This window comes from Carassius carassius, chromosome 19 (genome assembly GCF_963082965.1).
Source record: "Carassius carassius chromosome 19, fCarCar2.1, whole genome shotgun sequence".
Classification (NCBI taxonomy): Eukaryota; Metazoa; Chordata; class Actinopteri; order Cypriniformes; family Cyprinidae; genus Carassius; species Carassius carassius.
The window spans coordinates 9,572,546-9,591,556 of record NC_081773.1 but is presented as its reverse complement, the minus strand read 5'-3'; the positions used below and the strand labels follow the sequence as shown (position 1 = coordinate 9,591,556).

General features: G+C 34.8%; 1 protein-coding gene across 1 annotated transcript in view; it reads right to left on the bottom strand.

Annotated features, from left to right (window-relative positions):
- The window catches only part of pard3bb (par-3 family cell polarity regulator beta b), a 314,959-nt gene that overhangs the window by 230,030 nt on the left and 65,918 nt on the right, over positions 1–19,011 (bottom strand). The window contains exons 4-5 of the mRNA XM_059499737.1: positions 15,952–16,135; positions 1,397–1,476 (exon numbers count right to left, since the gene is read on the bottom strand). Of these exons, the coding sequence (XP_059355720.1) occupies positions 1,397–1,476; positions 15,952–16,135 (264 nt within the window). The remainder of the gene's footprint in view (positions 1–1,396; positions 1,477–15,951; positions 16,136–19,011) is intronic.

Genomic DNA, 19,011 nt, shown 5'->3' with positions numbered 1-19,011 from the left:
GTGTTTATTTGATAAAAATACAGTAATACTGTTTAATATCCCTACAATAAAAAAATATACATATACATATACATATATATATATATATATATACATATATATATATATATATGTATATATATATATATATGTATATATATATATATATATGTATGTATATGTTGTGTCAATTTGTTCCATTACTTGGTGGGAGCAGGCCTTAAATCTGACAAAAGTGCACTAGAAGACAAAGCAAAAATATAGCAAAGCCAAACAGCAGGACTTTCCTTTCAAAAACACACACAAAAGCCACATACAACTGGTTGTAAGCCTGTGGTGAGGTACATTGCAAGAGAAGAGGGAACAGAGTCAAGCAACATAGAAACAAAATAAAAAGCCACAAAAAATTAAATTCAGAGCAAGAATGAGGACAGACAGAGAAGAGCGAAAGAAAGAGAGGTGAAGTGCATTAAAGCCATCCACGATGCTCCAATAAAAGGCTCTGAATGAGCAGAGTGGTAATCATAAAAAACTCCATCTATTCTGAGCCAGTCCATTAAGCAGGCGGGGGGAGAGCGAGACAGTCCATTAAGCAGACCAGGGGGGAGAGAGAGCACGTAAGAGAGAAACAAATGGCTATACTTCACTAACTCCACAAAGCTCCATAAATGCATTGAACACACTGTAGCCATACATCTCTGCTCATATGCCATTTCATCAGAACATTGGGGCTATTCTAGATGAGCATTTTATTGAAGGAGAAAGGGGGGAAATGAGCAAATGAATGAAAATGCAACAAAAGAAAAGGGACGCTTATGAAAGAACACAAAAAAACTGAATCAATGTCTCACTGCTGGTTTCAGTCTGGAAGCCTTAATGGAAACCTTGAGACAAAGATCTTCTGCAAAACAACCACAGAAAAGCCTCTAATTAAGAATAAGCTACAATACACTGAGAACCCTTTGGTTTAAGTATGTTTTCAACTGAATATCATTTTAAAGGGGATGCGTGTCTGGAAACGTGTTTGAAAACAGCACCAAACAGCAGTTGTGGCTTGGAAAACATGTACATAAACACTTAAAATGACATTGTAACTCAGCATTATCCAGGTTTAATGTGCAACCATGTTTAACAAAATCTCACTGATAAAGACATCTTATCAGATCAATAGGATGCAATGCGGTGCTTTTAAGTGCTATATGAGCAGGACACCACCTGAACATCATTTTTAGCTGTGCTTGACGTTTCCAGCAGAGTCTGTACAGTTGTGGTATTTATAGCAGCATACTGTACATTGATTGAACATTAAACATAGGAGTTTTTGGCTGGTATATTGTTATATGATGACATGAGGTCAGCACTCTCAAAGAGCTTTGAGATATAGAGTAAGAGCATGAGTGTGTCAGTGCAGTTTTACCATGGCTCTGTAACTCACATCTTCCATCTGAGGAGGACCAAGAGCCGAATCACTACTGCTTCGTACCAGCAGAGGGGTACCTGAAACACAAGCACACAAAATAAAATAAAACATCAAATACGATTACAATATATAGTGTATGTAGCACTTTAGCAGAGGGACCAATTCTCACTATTAACTAGTTGCTTAATAGCATGCATATTACTAGCATATTAGCTGTTCATTAGTACTTATAAAGCACATGACCTGCATGACCGTATTCTACATCACTAATGCTGCCTAACACATAGCAAGAATTGGACCTAAAAATAAAGGGTGATCATAGTGTATTATATATTTATTAGTGCTGTCAACGTTAACGCGTTAACGCATGCGATTAATTTTTGTCTGGTTTAACGTGTCAAAATATTTAACGCAATTAACGCAGCATCCGTATTTTCTGCCATCCGTTGGCTAGCTTTACATTATATGATCACGCTCTTATTCATTTAAATGCTTTTAAACATTTCAAGCACGGCAAGACAAAAGAGAATGCGCTGTCTGTGAAAAGAACAGAGGGAACAGAGAAAATGACTCGCTGCTCTTGACTAAATAACTTTTGTAGCTTTAATAAGGATTAACTATTTAATTTATAGTTTATGCAGTGCAGACTGCATATAACTTTGATAACTTTATTAAATTTCTGTATATTTCCTAACTGTTAAGACAGGAAGGGCAGGAGTAAACATGACATTTATTATGGGTTTATGTTAGCATTGTTTTAAGTTTACTTAAATTAAAAACTGTTATATTTTTGAAGCCTAATAATAAATGTAAAAATAAAAAAGAAAATCAGTAGCTGTATTAATATCAGTAATACTGGCCTTCATTCATAAAAAGATGCCATTTAAACAAGTATTTAAAATATACTGTCTTTATGTTGTTTCTACATTAATTTGATTAACTGTGAAATTATTACATTAAAAAATATATTAAAAACGTACAAAAACATTTATTTTTTTATTACGATTAATTGCGATTAATCACAGAAAAAATGTGTGATTAATCTAGTTAAAGTTTTTAATCGATTGACAGCACTAATATTTATATATAATATATTGTGAATTTTTTGTGTTTTTTTTACTACAATTTTTTAAAACATATGCAAATGTATTGTTTGTAATTATGTACTGTGATAGAGGTATAGACAACCATTCAGATGTTTGGATCTCAACAGAGTGCAAGGACATATTATGTGACAGAAATCAGTTTCAAACAAATACTGTTCTTTTGAACTTTCTATTAATCAAAGAACACTGGAAAAGAAGAAGAAGAAAAAAAGTTTCCACAAAAAAATATTGATAATATTTTGAGTGATTTCTGAAAGTGGTAATGGCACACAGGAACAAAGTATATTTTAAAACATTTTCAATATATATATAAACTTTCAATATATATATATAATATATATATAAACACACACACACACACACAGACAAATTAGTTTATTTAAAATTTTAAAATCTTTTTTTCTACTACATTATTGATTAAATAAATGTAGCCTTTTAAAAACATTGAAAAAAAAAATCCTACCCACTCCATAGTTTTGTACTGTAATGTATAAAAATAAAATTGGTGAAATATTCTTCCTGAAAGAGGAAACAGTGTGGAAGACATGCTTAACTAATCGTCTAATTGGCAGCAATGGCTGTTTAGTTGAAATGAAATATTCCTCACTTAATATATTCTGTCTCCCAGCAATACATCACATTATGGACGTCGAATGTGTTGTGACGTTGTTCATAATTGTCTTCTCTTAAGCCCAGTGTTCTGCGCTTCATGACTGGACGTGAGTGTTTGTTGTCTTATCAGTTACATTCCTCCGGCTCAGAAGCAGAAGCTGACTCTGAACCCGGAGTTAAACACAGTTTACATCTCACTTATTCACACTTCAGTGGAGCAGGGGCACGTCAAGCACCCTGCGAGAGTGAGGGAGGGAAAAAAGCTGACAGCATTTCAAGAAGGTTTAAGGGAATATTTTGTTCATTTTTGGCACAGCAAACAGCAGCTGTCTGGATGTCAGAGGCTCTGACATGACACTTTGTAAATTCCAGTCTGCTGCCTCCCTCAAGCGCACCGCATACATTTTCAGACCTGTTGCCTCCCATCAACAGTTTAAAATGCCTTTTACCATGCATATGGGCAACAGCTCTCAGCACACAAGACCCCAGATGACTCTCCGGTGATATTGAAACTGCATATGAGATTAAAAAAAATATCAACATTCGCATTATATATTCAGTTTTTGTTGCTGTGTGGTTGCTTAGGTGTTCTGTGTGGTTGCCAGGTAGGAATTTTTCAAATGTTCTGGATGACATGCATTCTTAAATATATAATTTTTTATATATTAATATATATTATATATTTTAAATATACTGCAAATTCTTTAATATATTACAATTTTAATAAATAATCTTATAATTACACAATCTTATTCTTCATATATAAGTATCTATTAATCTTCTATTAATGACTAATACACCAAGTATTTACAATATATGTTATAACTGATAATAAATATATTTGCCAATATTATTTTTTTCTGTTTTATTCATTTTTGAAAAAAGGCAACATTTTTATCCCAAATTGTTACATTAAGTAACATTTTTTTTATCCCAAATCTGTCACATTCATGATATAGTAAATACAGTATATCCTTTTATATTGTAAAAAAAATAAACAATTATAATTTCGTCTGAAATACTATTGAATTTGTATTGAATATTATTTAAAATAATTTGACACTATTAAACAGAATACAAAAAGATAAAGGATGTCAGATGCAGTGCATTTCATGTTAGTAAAGAGATCTTAAACCAAAAAATGAAAGATGACCATATGAGCAATATACAGAATTCATGACCAGTAAACTGAGGCTATATTTAAGACATCTATATAAATTACATCTGTTTTGAATTACTTTTGGCTGTAGCACAAATGGTGCAAAGTTTTGTTTTATAATAGTTTCACATGGCTAAGCACACACTCTGCTTAGTATAGCAGGTGATCAGCAGTGTGTCCAGAATAACTCATCTCTGGGTCTTCATGCAAACCTGAACATTTACACAAGCTCTCACTCACTCTCTAACTGTCTACTAAAGCACAGGATCTAGTGGGAGGAAAGCCCCCAAGGCTACCCCTCAGCCTTGCTTTCAATGCGACTATAAGAAACATGTTTTCTTGAAGACCTCCAGCTGTTCAGAGAGGCAGTCTGTGCGCTGCTCCTCTCCATTCAGTCAATTACATCTAACAACCAGCCCAACAGAGGAGCATGACTTCATAATCCAGTAGAAGGAGACTAATATAACAGCTCATGTGCATGAATACAGATAAACAGGTTTAATAAAGAGCCGTGTAAACTGAAAGAGAGGACACTGTGTTAACTGCTGGACTGTGCTCTGATACATGACGAACCGATATAGAAACACTGACTGATACAACAGCCAATAATTATATATTCTTCTGTCCCTCTAAAAAATTTTTTTTTTTAAATTATACTTCAATGACAATAGGGTACAATACAATACTGCAGTCTATTGTCAGTAAGTTTATTTATCATTCTTTTTTTGATAAAATTACTTTTTTGTCAGCAAGGATGCATTAATCAAAAGTGGTAGTTTACATACAAATTAGATTTCAAATAAATGCTGCATTTTATGTTCATCAAAGAATCTTCTGCCAAAAATAGTACTCAGAAAAACAGTTTTAACAATGAAAATAATAATACATTTTTCTTGAGCATTACAATAGCATATGATTTCTGATGGATCATGTTACACTGAAGACTGGAGTAATGATGCCAAAAAATTCAGCTTGGCACTCAAATGAATACAATACATTTTAAAAATAATAACAATAGAAAACAATTATTTTCAACTGTAATAATACTTCTCAAAATGACTGTTTTTGCTGTATTTTTAAACAAATAAATGCAGCCCTGGAGAGCATAAGATACTTTTTAATTCAAAACAAAACCTTACTGACCTCAAATTGGTCAGTAATAATATAATATAATATAATATAATATAATATAATATAATATAATATAATATAATATAATATAATATAATATAATATAATATAATATAATATAATATAATACAATATTCCTTTCAAATATCATAACTATGCTCTGGATATAGTCATTGACAATAATGTAATATAACGTAATATACATTTTAAAATACACATTTCATCAGACTGCACAATATTTCAGAAGGACTGTCAAAGCTGAAATATATTGTTTGAAGAACTGGATGGTGTAATTACAACATCCACCAGCAGACTCTTGGTATGAACCCCTGCTCTATACTCTTTTGTTCCTATATGACTTCCTGTATTATAAGATGATTTCCTTTCTTTTCATTCTCCTGTAATAAGAATAAAGTTCTTCCTCAAGCAGGAATTAAATTCAGATGGCAATCACCCAAAAAGACAGGGAAAAGGAACTGAACTATGGCTATGGATTTATGAAACCGTCATCCTGAGTTTTTCTCCTCATCACACAGAAAAAAGCAGACAGCGAGAGTAAGAGAGGAGGGAAAAAAAAGATACAGACAGAGACAGAACTGTAAGGATCTCCGCTGGCGGTCGAAAGGGCCTTCCTGCGGGGCTCGTCTCTGTCAGACAGTGTGTGTGTGGATCTCTGCTGTAAGCCCAGTCTAATCAAAGCTCTTCAATACAGAGCACTGACACCCTGAACAAATGAGTCACAAGAAGACTGACAATAAAACAGAATGAGAACAACTATTTACAGTAACCACTATAAATAAAATCACATTCAAAGCCTTACTATCACCTATAAAACACCTTTATTAAGAAGCTTAAGTCAACATTAAAGGTGAGGTGGGGCATTTAATTATTTTAAAATTTAAAAATACTTTGCCTATCCCAACTCAGTATGCAGATACAACTATAAGGAACTGAACTCATTCTGGGGATGGTTTGTTTGTCCTTACTAACACTAAAAAGAAGTCAACACTATACACTAGATTTCCAACACTATTTTGTCTTATAAACTCCAGGTGCAGTTGTGGTCATGTATATTTAATTTATTTTTACATAATTTCCCTCCCTTTATTTAACCTTAGATTTTAACAGACTAATACTGTACATATAAGATGTCTACATGTAGATAGTCTGTTTTGATTGGCTAAACTTTTTATTCAGTAACATTCATACTGTATTTCATCAAGAACAACATTTGTAAATAATTGGTGTGCATGTGCAAACACAGGTGGTTATTAATTTAAGCATGTCTACTTTTCAAATTACTGGGAAAAAAAACATGAATGAATGGAATAAGCACTGCACGATCATCAATCAAACAGCCGCGTTGCCGTCTCTGCACGTCTCTCAAAAACCAAAACAACTCTTTGTCAAGAGTAGGCTAATAATCAGCTTAGATACAGATATATTTTCTACTAGGCATACATGTTTGCTTCTTTATCTTTTGCTGGTTTGCGTGGCACACACACATTTGTTTAGTTGTTAAGTTCAAAAAAGACTTAAGACTGCTTAAAGATTCATGCGTAATGAAAAAGTGTGCCTTTAATTAATTCAGTCAGTGCTTAGACGATTACTAAACGTTTGTCATGACAGCACTCTATTTGTATGATCAATTTGTTTTTAGAAATTAATTTTATACTTTAGAACACTGAATAGGACAAATAGTTGAAGCACAAATATTTTTCCATACTCTGTTCTCATTTTTTCCATACTTTTCTAGACCTGGAAATTACTTGAGGGAAATAGCTAGCCTACATTTTTAAACTGCGCAGGAACCGGTGAGCCAAAGGAAATCATGTTGATTTACATAAACCTCTAATATTACAATGCAGTAGCAAGTGTGTAAAGTAAATGAGTGTAAATTTTATAAATAAAATAGGCGCAAATAAAATAGCAATGTTGCACTTGCCTTTTTCCATGCATTTCCTGGAAATTACTTAAATCAATTTTCATATTTCTAAACTGCATAGGAACCTTTACTGTTTTAATTAGATTGGCTTCGCTGCACACCCCTTTTATATATATATATAATTTTTGCATTCTCCATTTAATTTTTGCAGTCTTTATCTAGTCTACTTCAGCCCCTCAGTGTTTCTCAGTGTTCAACATCTAAAAAACATTCAAGCTAAGCACCTTTCCTTCATATTCGAACAGTGGGGTCTAAATTCAGCAGCCCTCCATTTAGCAACAGAGTTAAGCAGCTATGTCCTGCAATGACAAGGAACAAGAGTGAACACCTTAAGCACAATTAGAAAGGCTGGCCTTCTCCCCATAGTTCTTCAGCATCTATCACTCTCAGTCATAAGCGATTAGCCTTGCGTGATGCGCTTTCAGAGGATGTTTGTAAGACTCTGTCTTTGACTGATTTCCTCAGTCTCAGATCACGCTGCTCCGGTTCCTACTGATTGGATGAGAGCTGAAGGCCATTAAGGCAGAGGGTAATGGATGGTGTGTCAACAACATGATGAGTGTAGATTTGGAGGCAGATGGAGATGAGCGGGACGTTCTGCTCAGTGGTCTAAAACTGTAGACCTGAGGGTCTTCACTCATCACTGTCTATCTTCATCTTTATCTATCTCTCTCCTAAATGTTGAATTAGTTACTTTTACTAAAAACACAAAAGAAGTGAAGAAAGTCAATGACGTGCATATTTGCGCATTTGAACACAGTTACCAGCTCAGGACGAAAGGATCTGACAGGTCTTTAAGGACATAATGAAATGCTAAAGAGATACTAGAGATTCAACGTTTGGATATCAAACCCCTGGGGTCTCACCAAGCCACAGAAAATGTAAAGACATATGTCAAAAATATTTGTAAGGTCAAGTATTGATCCTGATTGAAAGAACACCCTGGATGCACTTAAATCTGGAGCTATTGATTAAACAAAACAAAAGAAAAAATATATATTTTCAATCTCTCATCTTCATTCACAATGTGTTTCATGGATGTGTGTTTGGGGGCAGGAGGGAATTTTAAATAGTAAAATCTTGTAACATGCTGATAAAAATATAAAAATTAAATAAATAATCAGTGGTTTTTGCATTAGACTAGTCACTTGCTGAAGTCTCATGATTCATTTTCTGGTGATAGCAAATGAACAAAACTTCCCCAAAAAATGTATCACAGTTTATCACTCTTACTGGCACTTAAGGGCCGTGTTCAGAATGGGATTCTAACATACTGAATACTGTGCAGTGTGCATTATGTACAGGATATTATTTTACAATAGTATGTGAAATAGAACGCATTGCACTACAATAAACGTTCCATTGGTGTCTATCTTATGTTGTTGTCTCACCAAATCACGTTTAATGGTGTCAGCAGTGTCTAGTAATTTATATTTTTAATAATTTATATTTATAAACAAGAAAGAGATATTAAAATTTGCAGTTTGCATTCGTCCTACTGGAAATGAAAGGTGAACTCATCATATTCCATACATGCTGTAAAAAAATAACTTGCATACTCTGCACAGTGTACATGCTGTAAAAAGCAGAAATAGTAGTAGTATGGAAATATGAATTATGAAAATAATTAAAGCATTATCTTGAAAAAGTGTAGAGTCCATGTATCAGTTTAATTATTTGCAAGAAACCAAGGATGCTTTAAATTGATCAAAAGTGACCAATTTAAAGAGATTTATGATAATACACAATATTTCTATTTCAAATAAATGCTGTTCATTTGAACTTTCTTTTGATCAAAAACTCCTGACAAAAATATATATTGGGGTTTCCACAAAAAAATAAATAAAAATAATAATTAATCCGTAATTTCAAAATGCAATGATGATAATAAAAAGAAATGTTTCTTAAACATCCAAATCATAATCAAAATGATTTCTGAAGGATCATGTGACACTGAAGACTGGAGTAATGATGCTGAAAATTCAGCTTTACATCACAGAAGTAAATTAGATTTTTTAAATATATTCAAATAGAAAACAGTTATTTTAAAATCTAATATTTCAGAATATTGTAATGTACTCAAAAATTTTGAATAGTAGTACCGTGATAATGCAACTGCTAAAATCATAAAAACAAAATGTATGCTATTATTTATGGAACAGACCTTCTGCTGCACCTCTAAGCTTTCTGTGTGATTAAAGACGGAAGAGACATCCTGACTTCCAACAGAGCTCGGATGATGTACAGATGTCCTATTTTACATTTACAACCTGTCTCCAATCTTGTCAATAAAGAGTGTGTGTACTGTTAGTCTAGTTCAACATTTTACAAGAATTCTGCACATCATCAAAAAGCCCCATGAACTATGGGAGTTTACAGTGATGTCATGGAACAATTCCTAAACATGTCAGAGGTGATAAAAGCGTTCAGGTTCCTCCGTGTAGAAGATAACCCTCCTTCCAGACTTCTACACGCAGACCAGACACAGATCTTAACCACAAGGCCTCAGGTGACACTTGCCAGACACGCTACAGTGGAAAGAGACCTCTGAGCTAAAACATGTACTTCCTCTCTCCTTCATCTGACTCGCCCTAAATCACAATCAGTCTCCCTTCTCTCTCCTGCCGTCCGTCTTTCATGCCGCCCTATTTCTTTCCTTCGCTTCCCTGCTTTTTCATGTCTCGTTCTCTCCCCCTGGCCCATCTCACGGCTGACAGCATGACAAATGCTGCGTTAGACACTCTGCTGCCATGTGGCCTGTTTGGGATTAGGCAGGAGATCGCGGCGGAGATGTTTACACTGCCCATCAGTGCCGGTACTTCAGCAGACTGCAAGGTCAGGATGGAAGAGAGAGACCTGTGCACACGGTCAATGGGGAGAGCTTCAGAGTGCCTGAGGTAATTTAAAACAGCGGCTCCTGAGGGACACATCACCCAGAAGACCAACAAAGCGACCCAAAGGTTAGAGATAGCGTCAATAGGAAAAACATGGGAAGCTTGAAAGGACTGAGTAGCATATATGTAAGTCTGTATATGTATATAATGTCAATATATGTAAATTTGTTTATTCGGACAGTTTAAATTAATCAATTCAATAAATAGTTATGTAACACTATATATATATATATATATATATATAATATATATATATAAATTGTGACAATATTGTTAAAATTGTGTGGATTTAATGTACATAAAACATTAGCTGGGAAATTTGCTTTAGTATGAAGGCCATTTTCCTGCAAAATATATATACTGTATATAAATGCAGTTTCCATCACAGAATGCTATCAAATTACAGGATTCGAGATGTGACGGAAATGACACTGGTGGAAATGTTCAAGACTTAAAAAAATAAAAAAAATACTATTATTAATCTCCTGTTGGACATTGTTAACAAACAAATTAAACAAACTAGTGTGAGTTTGAAAAGCGCTTAGAGAATAAAAATAGAGTTTATTTTCTAAAAGTGCCCATAAGCTCTGAGCTAACCTAGTAATTATTCAGCGGCCCAACAATGTCACTTCATCTCAAAATGAGCATTTCCAATTTTCACATGCCAACTATTTCCAACTGAAGAATGCAGAGCAACTTTAGCGTTTCTCTAACTTAATATTTAAAGTGAGCCCCATGAGTGATGAGAACTGTCTAACGGCTGCTCCAGTGTGACAAACTAATTAAAGTCTTTCAACTAAAGTCGTTCTCATGTTTTAACTCAAGCATTCTAATGCCAAACATCTAAGCGTGCTGAATGTTTAAATGTGTCAGAACAAATCCACAACCTCCTCTTCCCAACAGCTCACGTATCATTAGATATCACTGAAATATACGTGTGACACAGCCACACGCATGTCTGCTGTAATAAAACAAACAGAACATGAGCAATGAATGAAAGCTTACATTTCAACAATTAACAGACAAAAAGAATAAATGCTTATGTTTAATATCCTGACCACAGCACAGAGCAGCCAATTGAACCTTACACGAAACTACATATGATGAAAACATCTAAATTACATATATGAAGTGTGCAGGATGGGAGTATGTGGGGAATCTCTCTACTAGCAATCGTGTGTGTGTGTGTGTGTGTACTTACTGACAGACTCCACATGACACTGCTGGTCTCAACAGACCTCTGGGCATACGTATCAAAGCAGACATCACTAGTGCAAACATATGTGTTCTAAACAGCCCATAGTGCCAAAACAACATCCTTTCAAATCAAATTAAAATGATCTATGAGTTCACATACTCACTGACTGAACATGTAAACAGTCACTTCTGGCATGCCAGTACCCAAAAAACAGCTTCAAATGCTGGCAAAACAATGACTCATTTCCCTTTACTCTAAAGTTAGAGACATACTTGCATACACGCAAACGCAGATTCGAAAACAGTCCCTCTGTAGTGAAGTACAAAAGTCAGAAACTGACATATTGAAGAAACATATTGAAAAAAATATGTTTAAAAAAAAGATATTTTAAATAAATGATGTTCTTCTGAACTTCTTAGGCATCAAAGAATCCTAAAAAAATAAAAAATAAAAACATTAAGGTTTCCACAAAAATATTAAGAAGCTAAAATATAATGGCTTCTAAATATTTAGTTTTGCCTTTATAGGAATGCATTTATTTTAAAATTAAAATATTTTTAAATGTACTTTAAATTGTAACAATATAATCAAATAAATTTAGCAAGAATAAAAAAAAAAAAAATAAAGAATATAAAGAAATATAAATTCAAGACAATTTCAACCCCAAATATTTGAAAAATATAGTATCTATTTGTTTGTTTGTTTGTTTGTTTGTTTGTTTATTGCAAATACAAAGTGACACTGACCATACAACTGGCCATAAACCTTCACACAAATGTCCAATACAGCACTCTTTGTGACAATGTTCTACGCATTAAATCAAGTGTTCGTAGCTAAAAGTAACTGCGTTCATAGATTTGGGCGAACCTCTACATTAAATTCAGCCCTCCTCCTCTGCTCTGCCCAGCCGGTGAACAATCTATTCAAAATGATGATATTGATTTATTTTTTCCCGTTTCTGCTTTGTGAATTAATTGGGTTAATAAAACAAACCTATAGAGCATAAAATAGTATTAGAGAGCTGCTCTGGTAACAAGGATTTCCCAGGTCATCATATAACTAAATGAAAGGTGGCTGATTGGATTGTGACGACGCGTGCGCTTCCTGTTTTCATGGATGGCTGAGGGCTGAGCATTCATTTGAACAGGAAGAATAATCCACTTAGAGAAGTGGGTTGGACTATACGCTGGGTATTTGGGGAAATACCAGGCTGTGTGTCTCATTGATTTGGAAGGTTATTTCTTAATGATAAATCTTTGCAGGGATCATGAGTTTCAACAAAATACTGAGGTGTCCACAAAATCGTGCAACCACATCACAAAGGCACAGTCTTTTTTAAAGTCTTTGTCGAATTCGGTCTGAAACAATCCCTGACCACCTGTTCAGTGACCCAATCACCATGTGTTCAGGATGCATTTGCACATTTTAATGTGAAATATGAATGACATATTTCTGAAGGCCGAAACCCCGAAATGGACTTCCAGCTCATCATCCCAGCTCATTATTCTACAACATAAAATATATTTAACACCCCTTGTGATTTTTTTTAAGAGCCTTTACTTGTCTAAATGGGACTACACAGGTTCTCTGAGAGCCTTGTGTTTATCACAATCTTACAAACTATTCTAACTCAAACATTTTAGTTTTGTTGAAAGCTGGTAGTGAAAAATGTTGTGTAATGGTGGTGATGTTGGTAATGATAAAGAAAATATTACAGTATATCCGATCTGAGGTCTTAAAGTGACAGCAGTCTAATATTCCTGCTGCTGGCTGTGCCATCAATGTTATTCAAAGAACAAAAGAATAAAAAAAATCACTCAGTGATCTTGACTGAATAATTTCTATAGCCTTTTTGGTAACTCAAGGTTTGAAGCAAGTGTATGATGTATGACTTTTCTTTTTTGGGTGAACTATCACTTTAAAGAATAATCTAGAATAATAATCTATATTAGTCAGTCTAGATGTTTCTGATTTGGTATCTGTTGAAATTGTTATACAGGCCTATATACAGTCAGGTACACAAATATTTTGACGCTAACACAATTTTCATAATGTTGGTTCTGAATGCCACCAGAACAGAATTAATGGTGCTGTATGTAGGACTGACCTAGTGTTTTTTGTTTTGTTTGTGGGTCTTTCTGCCTTTAGTATGGTATTCAGCTAGAAAAAATGCATGCACAACCCGATTGGAATCACGAGACTGGCATTGCAAAATATTCCACTTTTTTACCTTCAAGAATTCTTGGGTTGCTTTTGCTGCATATTTTGGGTAATCGTCCATTTGTACTATGAAGCGCCGCCCAATCACCTTTGCTCCATTTGACTGAATCTGGGCAGAGAGAATATCCCTATACACTTCTGAATTAATCCGACTGCTTCTGTCCTCTGTCACGTCATCACTTAACGCCAGTAATCCAGTGCCACTGGAAGCCATGCTCATGCCATCACACTACTCCACCATGTTTCACAGATGATGTATGCTTTGGATCATGAGCTGTTCCAAGCCATCTCCATACTTTTTTCTTCCTGTCATTCTGGTACAGGTTAATCGTAAATTTCAGCCATCCAAAGAATCCTTTTCGAGAAGTGGTCTGGCTTTTTAGATTTTTTTTGCACTTGTTTGGCCTTGTTTGCACCTTGTGGTGAACCCTCTGTATTTTCTCTCACGAATTTTCTTCTCTTGATTTTAGACTTTGACAGTGTCATGACTACCTCCTGGAGACTGTTCTTCTCTTGGTTGGATCCTGTGAAAGGGTTTTCTTACCATGGAGAGGATCGTCTGATCATCAACCACTGTTGTCCTCAGTGAACATCTAGGCCTTTTTATGTGGCTGAGCTCACCATTGCGTTCTTTTTTTTCTGAATGTACCAAACTGTGGATTTGACCGCTTCTAATATTCCTGCTATCTCTCTGATGGGTTTGTTTTGTTTCCCTTGTATGGAGAGATCCTTTGCATCCACTGCATGATGTGGGTTCACAGCAAAAGCTTCCAAAGGCAAATGGCACGCTTAAAATCAACTCAAGACTTTTACCTGCTTAACTGATGTAGAAATAAAAAAATAATAGCCCATTCAAATTATACCCAACTTTCAAATAAATTTGTTTAAATTTGTTTATTTTTGGCAATTGTACATAAGCTTCAAAATTCATTGTTGTGCTCATTTGTGAAGATTTTGAGGGTGAACAAAACCTGTAATAATCAAACTTTTGTTGGTTATTTCTTGCAATAACCTCAAAGCCAATGAAATCGAATCCAAATGAGTTTTTATTGAGGGAACCTAAGTGATGCTAACGTCCAGGTTGGCCAACAAAAATACATCATCACTGCAGGACTCTACTGAAAACGCATGTTAATGTCAGGTGTTAAAACACACCTAGAGACCCCATAGTTTTGCCAGACAGAGGGCATGAACCGCTTAATGTTCATACGCCATGTGTGAACACCTCTGAGTTACAATTTGAAACGCTCTCCTACCACTTTCTTTCCCCACTCAAACATCATGTCTGTATATGCAGAGACACGTGTGATCTCTCTTCTTTACAAATGATCCAGATACAGATGTATGTCAGACCCTGTCGACGTGACAAACGGCATATTTACAGCCGTGGAGAATGAAAGAGGAAAATATCACTCAGTCAACTGACACCTCTACCTTGAAGTAGAGATGAGGAAACTCGAGCACTTCCCAGGAATGCCTGGATCGTGGAAAAAAAGGCACTTTTTCAGCACGCTGAACTCTGCAAGCCCCATGTCTACTTTTGTAATGAAACTTAAAACACAAAGGGGCAGATTTACAAGGAGACACAAAGAAACTCACACAAGCGAACATACATGCACACGATTCCCCGGCTTATTTCACTGAGGGTTTCATTTCAGAGTGTAAACTTGTTCTAAATTACACACACACACGGTGACATTTAAAAAGAAATAGGTGTGTGTTTTCTGTATTGGAAGTGTGCATGACATCAGGCAGAGGTGAACCCTGCCCAGATGAAAAACACATGGTTCCCTGAAGAGCAGTAGTACAGAACTGAAACGACTGACGTTTTCCAGACCTGTCCAAACTAAGAGAATATGTCCCAAATATATGAAGAAAAAAAAAGCCATAGGTCTGAATATAAAAAGTTTCGTACATCTCAGCATCAACTGCTTTTTCTCTGATGGTGAAATTTTTCAGGAAGATATTATTACAGTTTAAAGATATGAAACAGAGGTTGATTAAGGTGAGTTGTGTATTAAAAGTGATACTTTAATATGAAAGAGTGCCGTGATGCAGTAAGAATGGTGTTCATTTGTTCACAGCTACATGAGTGAGTCAAAGCATTTCAAGCTTAAAACGGCCTGATTATGGCATATAATAATATCTTTCATAGTGGAAGTAAATTATTTCACTCACCATTAACTCAGAAAAGCTTATGTTTGATCACAGCTCTGTTACTCTAACACGGATACAGTAACCAATCCTTTTTTACAGATTGTACTCATCTTTTCTACTGGATACATACTGGATTTGAGAGCAGTTGAGTTGACTTCGATCTCTCCTCCTTTGATTGGCTGAAAGCAGGCGAGTTCAGAGTCATAAGGTTCTGGGCTGGACTGTCCGTTTAGGCTGCTTCTTGTCCCTGTTCCATTCCCGGGACTCATGGCGCCCCTCTGCTGGGCCTCCTGTTCCTCGTATACAGCGATCAGCTGTGGGACATACAGCAGAGCAGTACAAAAATTAGAGCAGACTGGTCAGATACAGTTGAAATGTACAGATAAAGAGATACCCAGAGGAGCAGAGTGCAAGATTCGGATTTCAAAAGGGGAAAAACATAGGGGAATTGAGTTGCTAATTTGTTAATTGTTGGTTTTTGTAATCAGTGCATATTACTCCAGCTTAATTTTTCGAAAAATCATGCTTAACGGCTTAATCGTTGGTGAAAAAAAAAACTTTTGTACATTTTGCAAAAAAAACCCTATCAATCAGAGAATCATAACAAGCAAATCACCCAACTAATACCATGAAGCACTGAGAATGATGCAATCAAGAAAAGTTTTCATTTAAAAAAATAAAAAAGTTGCACAGACTGACACATAGAATTAAGAAAAACTGACCAAATCACAATGCATAACCAATGACAGAAATACACACATCCAACACATGTAAACACGTAGCGTAATCATATTTGATTTTTTGAAAACTAACATTTAGAATATCCTCTGGGTAATCATCTGGGTGATACATAATCACCATAACTGCTGTTTAAAGACAACTCTACAAGCATCACACAATAGCTGTATTCAGGTTTCTCATTTGTCCACTCAATCACACTTCTGCCTATACTCCACATACAGCAGTTAATGAAAATGAGGGAGTGATTGGTGTTCTTTCGCCCCTAAAGTAGCAAACCTAATATTTGAAACATTGACCAAATGATAATTTTGTCTGCCTACAGTCCTTCAACGCTAATGTTCTCAGCAAATCACTCAGTGAAGAAAAATAAAACACTTGCCATTAACTTTAAGTTAATGTCTAAAGATTATTTACTCATTACCAATCTGCATATTTTTCTCATTATAGTGAAAAACACATTTTATAAATAGACTGACGATTTTTTTTAAGAAATGCATACTTTTTTTCAACAAGGAAGCATTAAAGTGAATAAAAAAATGAAAATGAATTAAAATTGAAAACAGCTATTTTCAATTGCATTAATATTTCTGAATATTAACTTTTTACTATATTTTTGATCAAGTAAATGCAGTCTTGTCAGTATAATAGAATTCTATCAAAAACATTTTCACACTGGAACAGTATTGTCAGCAAGTGTCAGTTTTACATTGTAAATCAAGAGTGCATCATGGCTATAAAATAACGCACTATATGTGGAATGAAACATTTTAGAAATTGGGCAACACTGCAAAATGTTTTATACCAATTTTACATATAAAGAAATCAAATGATTCACACTAGCCTTCATTACCTTATGGATCAGGACGCTATAGAGGACCTCTAAAGAGCCCAGCATGGCTAGTTTGTAATGTGTTGATCTCAGTATGCGATGACATCCATTCACTTCACTTTGTGTGTGTGAGCACAGTTAAATACATACATCTGTCCCTATTCCCAGAGTCACTGACACTGCACTTAGACTTCTACTGCACTGCTGTTCTAGCGGCCTCCTCACGTGTGCATCTGTGCATGTAGAGCATATGTATATGAGAGTGAATGCAGTGAATGAATGCAGTCAGGGACGGAAAGAGGAGTTTGCTGGTAATACCAGAGGCTTCCTGCCTGAGAGAGGCAGCAGGAGAGTAAACACATAAATAAACAATACACACTGTGACATTCAGGAAAGTGTGTGTGTGTGTGTGTGTGTGTGTGAGAGAGAGAGAGAGAGAGAGAGTAGTTATTTAATTTTAATAATGTTTTAAAATTGTAATGTTAATATTAAAATATTAACCAAATAAATGCAGACATGAACATAAAAGACTTATTTTTTTATTTTAAAAAATCTAAATAAAATACAAAAAATAAAAATCTTACTAAGTCTTTGAATAGTAATGCTCCATCATAAACACATCATCCTTAATAAACTTAATTATTCAACTCTGTGACATGGTTTCACAGACAGGGCTTAGACTAAACCAGGATTAGGCCATAGTTCAATTAGGACATTTAAGTAATAATTACAGAGATCCCTTAGAGAGAGAGAGAGAGAGAGAGAGAGAGAGAGAGAGAGAGAGAAAACCTTACTGTCCATCTTGAGACAAAACAAAGGCACTGATATCTTTTAAGATCAATCAATGCAAGTTTCTTTCAGCTGAAACTGCTCAGATACTTATTGTGCGCAAAGAAACCAAAAATAACGACTTTATTAGGGATGTGAATCCTAATAAACCCATTTTTGGGTGAACCATCCCTTTAACAGTACCTTAATTTTAATTACAAAATGTATTTTTCTGGTTCTTAGAGTATCACATTGTTACCTTAGCAAGCCATGTATAGGCCTGTTGCAATAATCAATATATCGACTTATCGTGCAATATATGTACATGACATCAATATTTTTTGGCGACGCAATATATTGCCCATTATATTTACTTAAAAATTAATGTCACCATGTTTTGTACATTCCAATTGCGCCTGTGTCTTTTGCATCTTCTTGTATGTAACATGGTAAAGTCATGAAGTGCTAGTTCAAATTTATAAAAAAATGCTTCTTCAAAAAAAGTTTCATCTGCAGATATGGTCTTGTTTATGGATCTGTGCCTTTGTGCATATGAACATCTGACTGAGTAGTGATTGTGTTTTTCAGCAATAGTGTGCACCCTTAATTTACAGAGAAAAGAAGGTCAGGGTAAAATCCGTTGATGGAAAAATCTCCATTCAATTTCTTTGTGAATTTTTCTTTTTTTCTACTTGTTACTTTGCACTTTTTGTTAGAAAATGTTTATTTACTATTTATTCCGGTTTTTAAGGTATCTAGTATTTTGATACTTAATTTCCATGATGGATAAATTGTTGTCATTTGGAAGTGTGTAGGCCTTCTTGCATTATTATGCTCTTACATTATGATTAT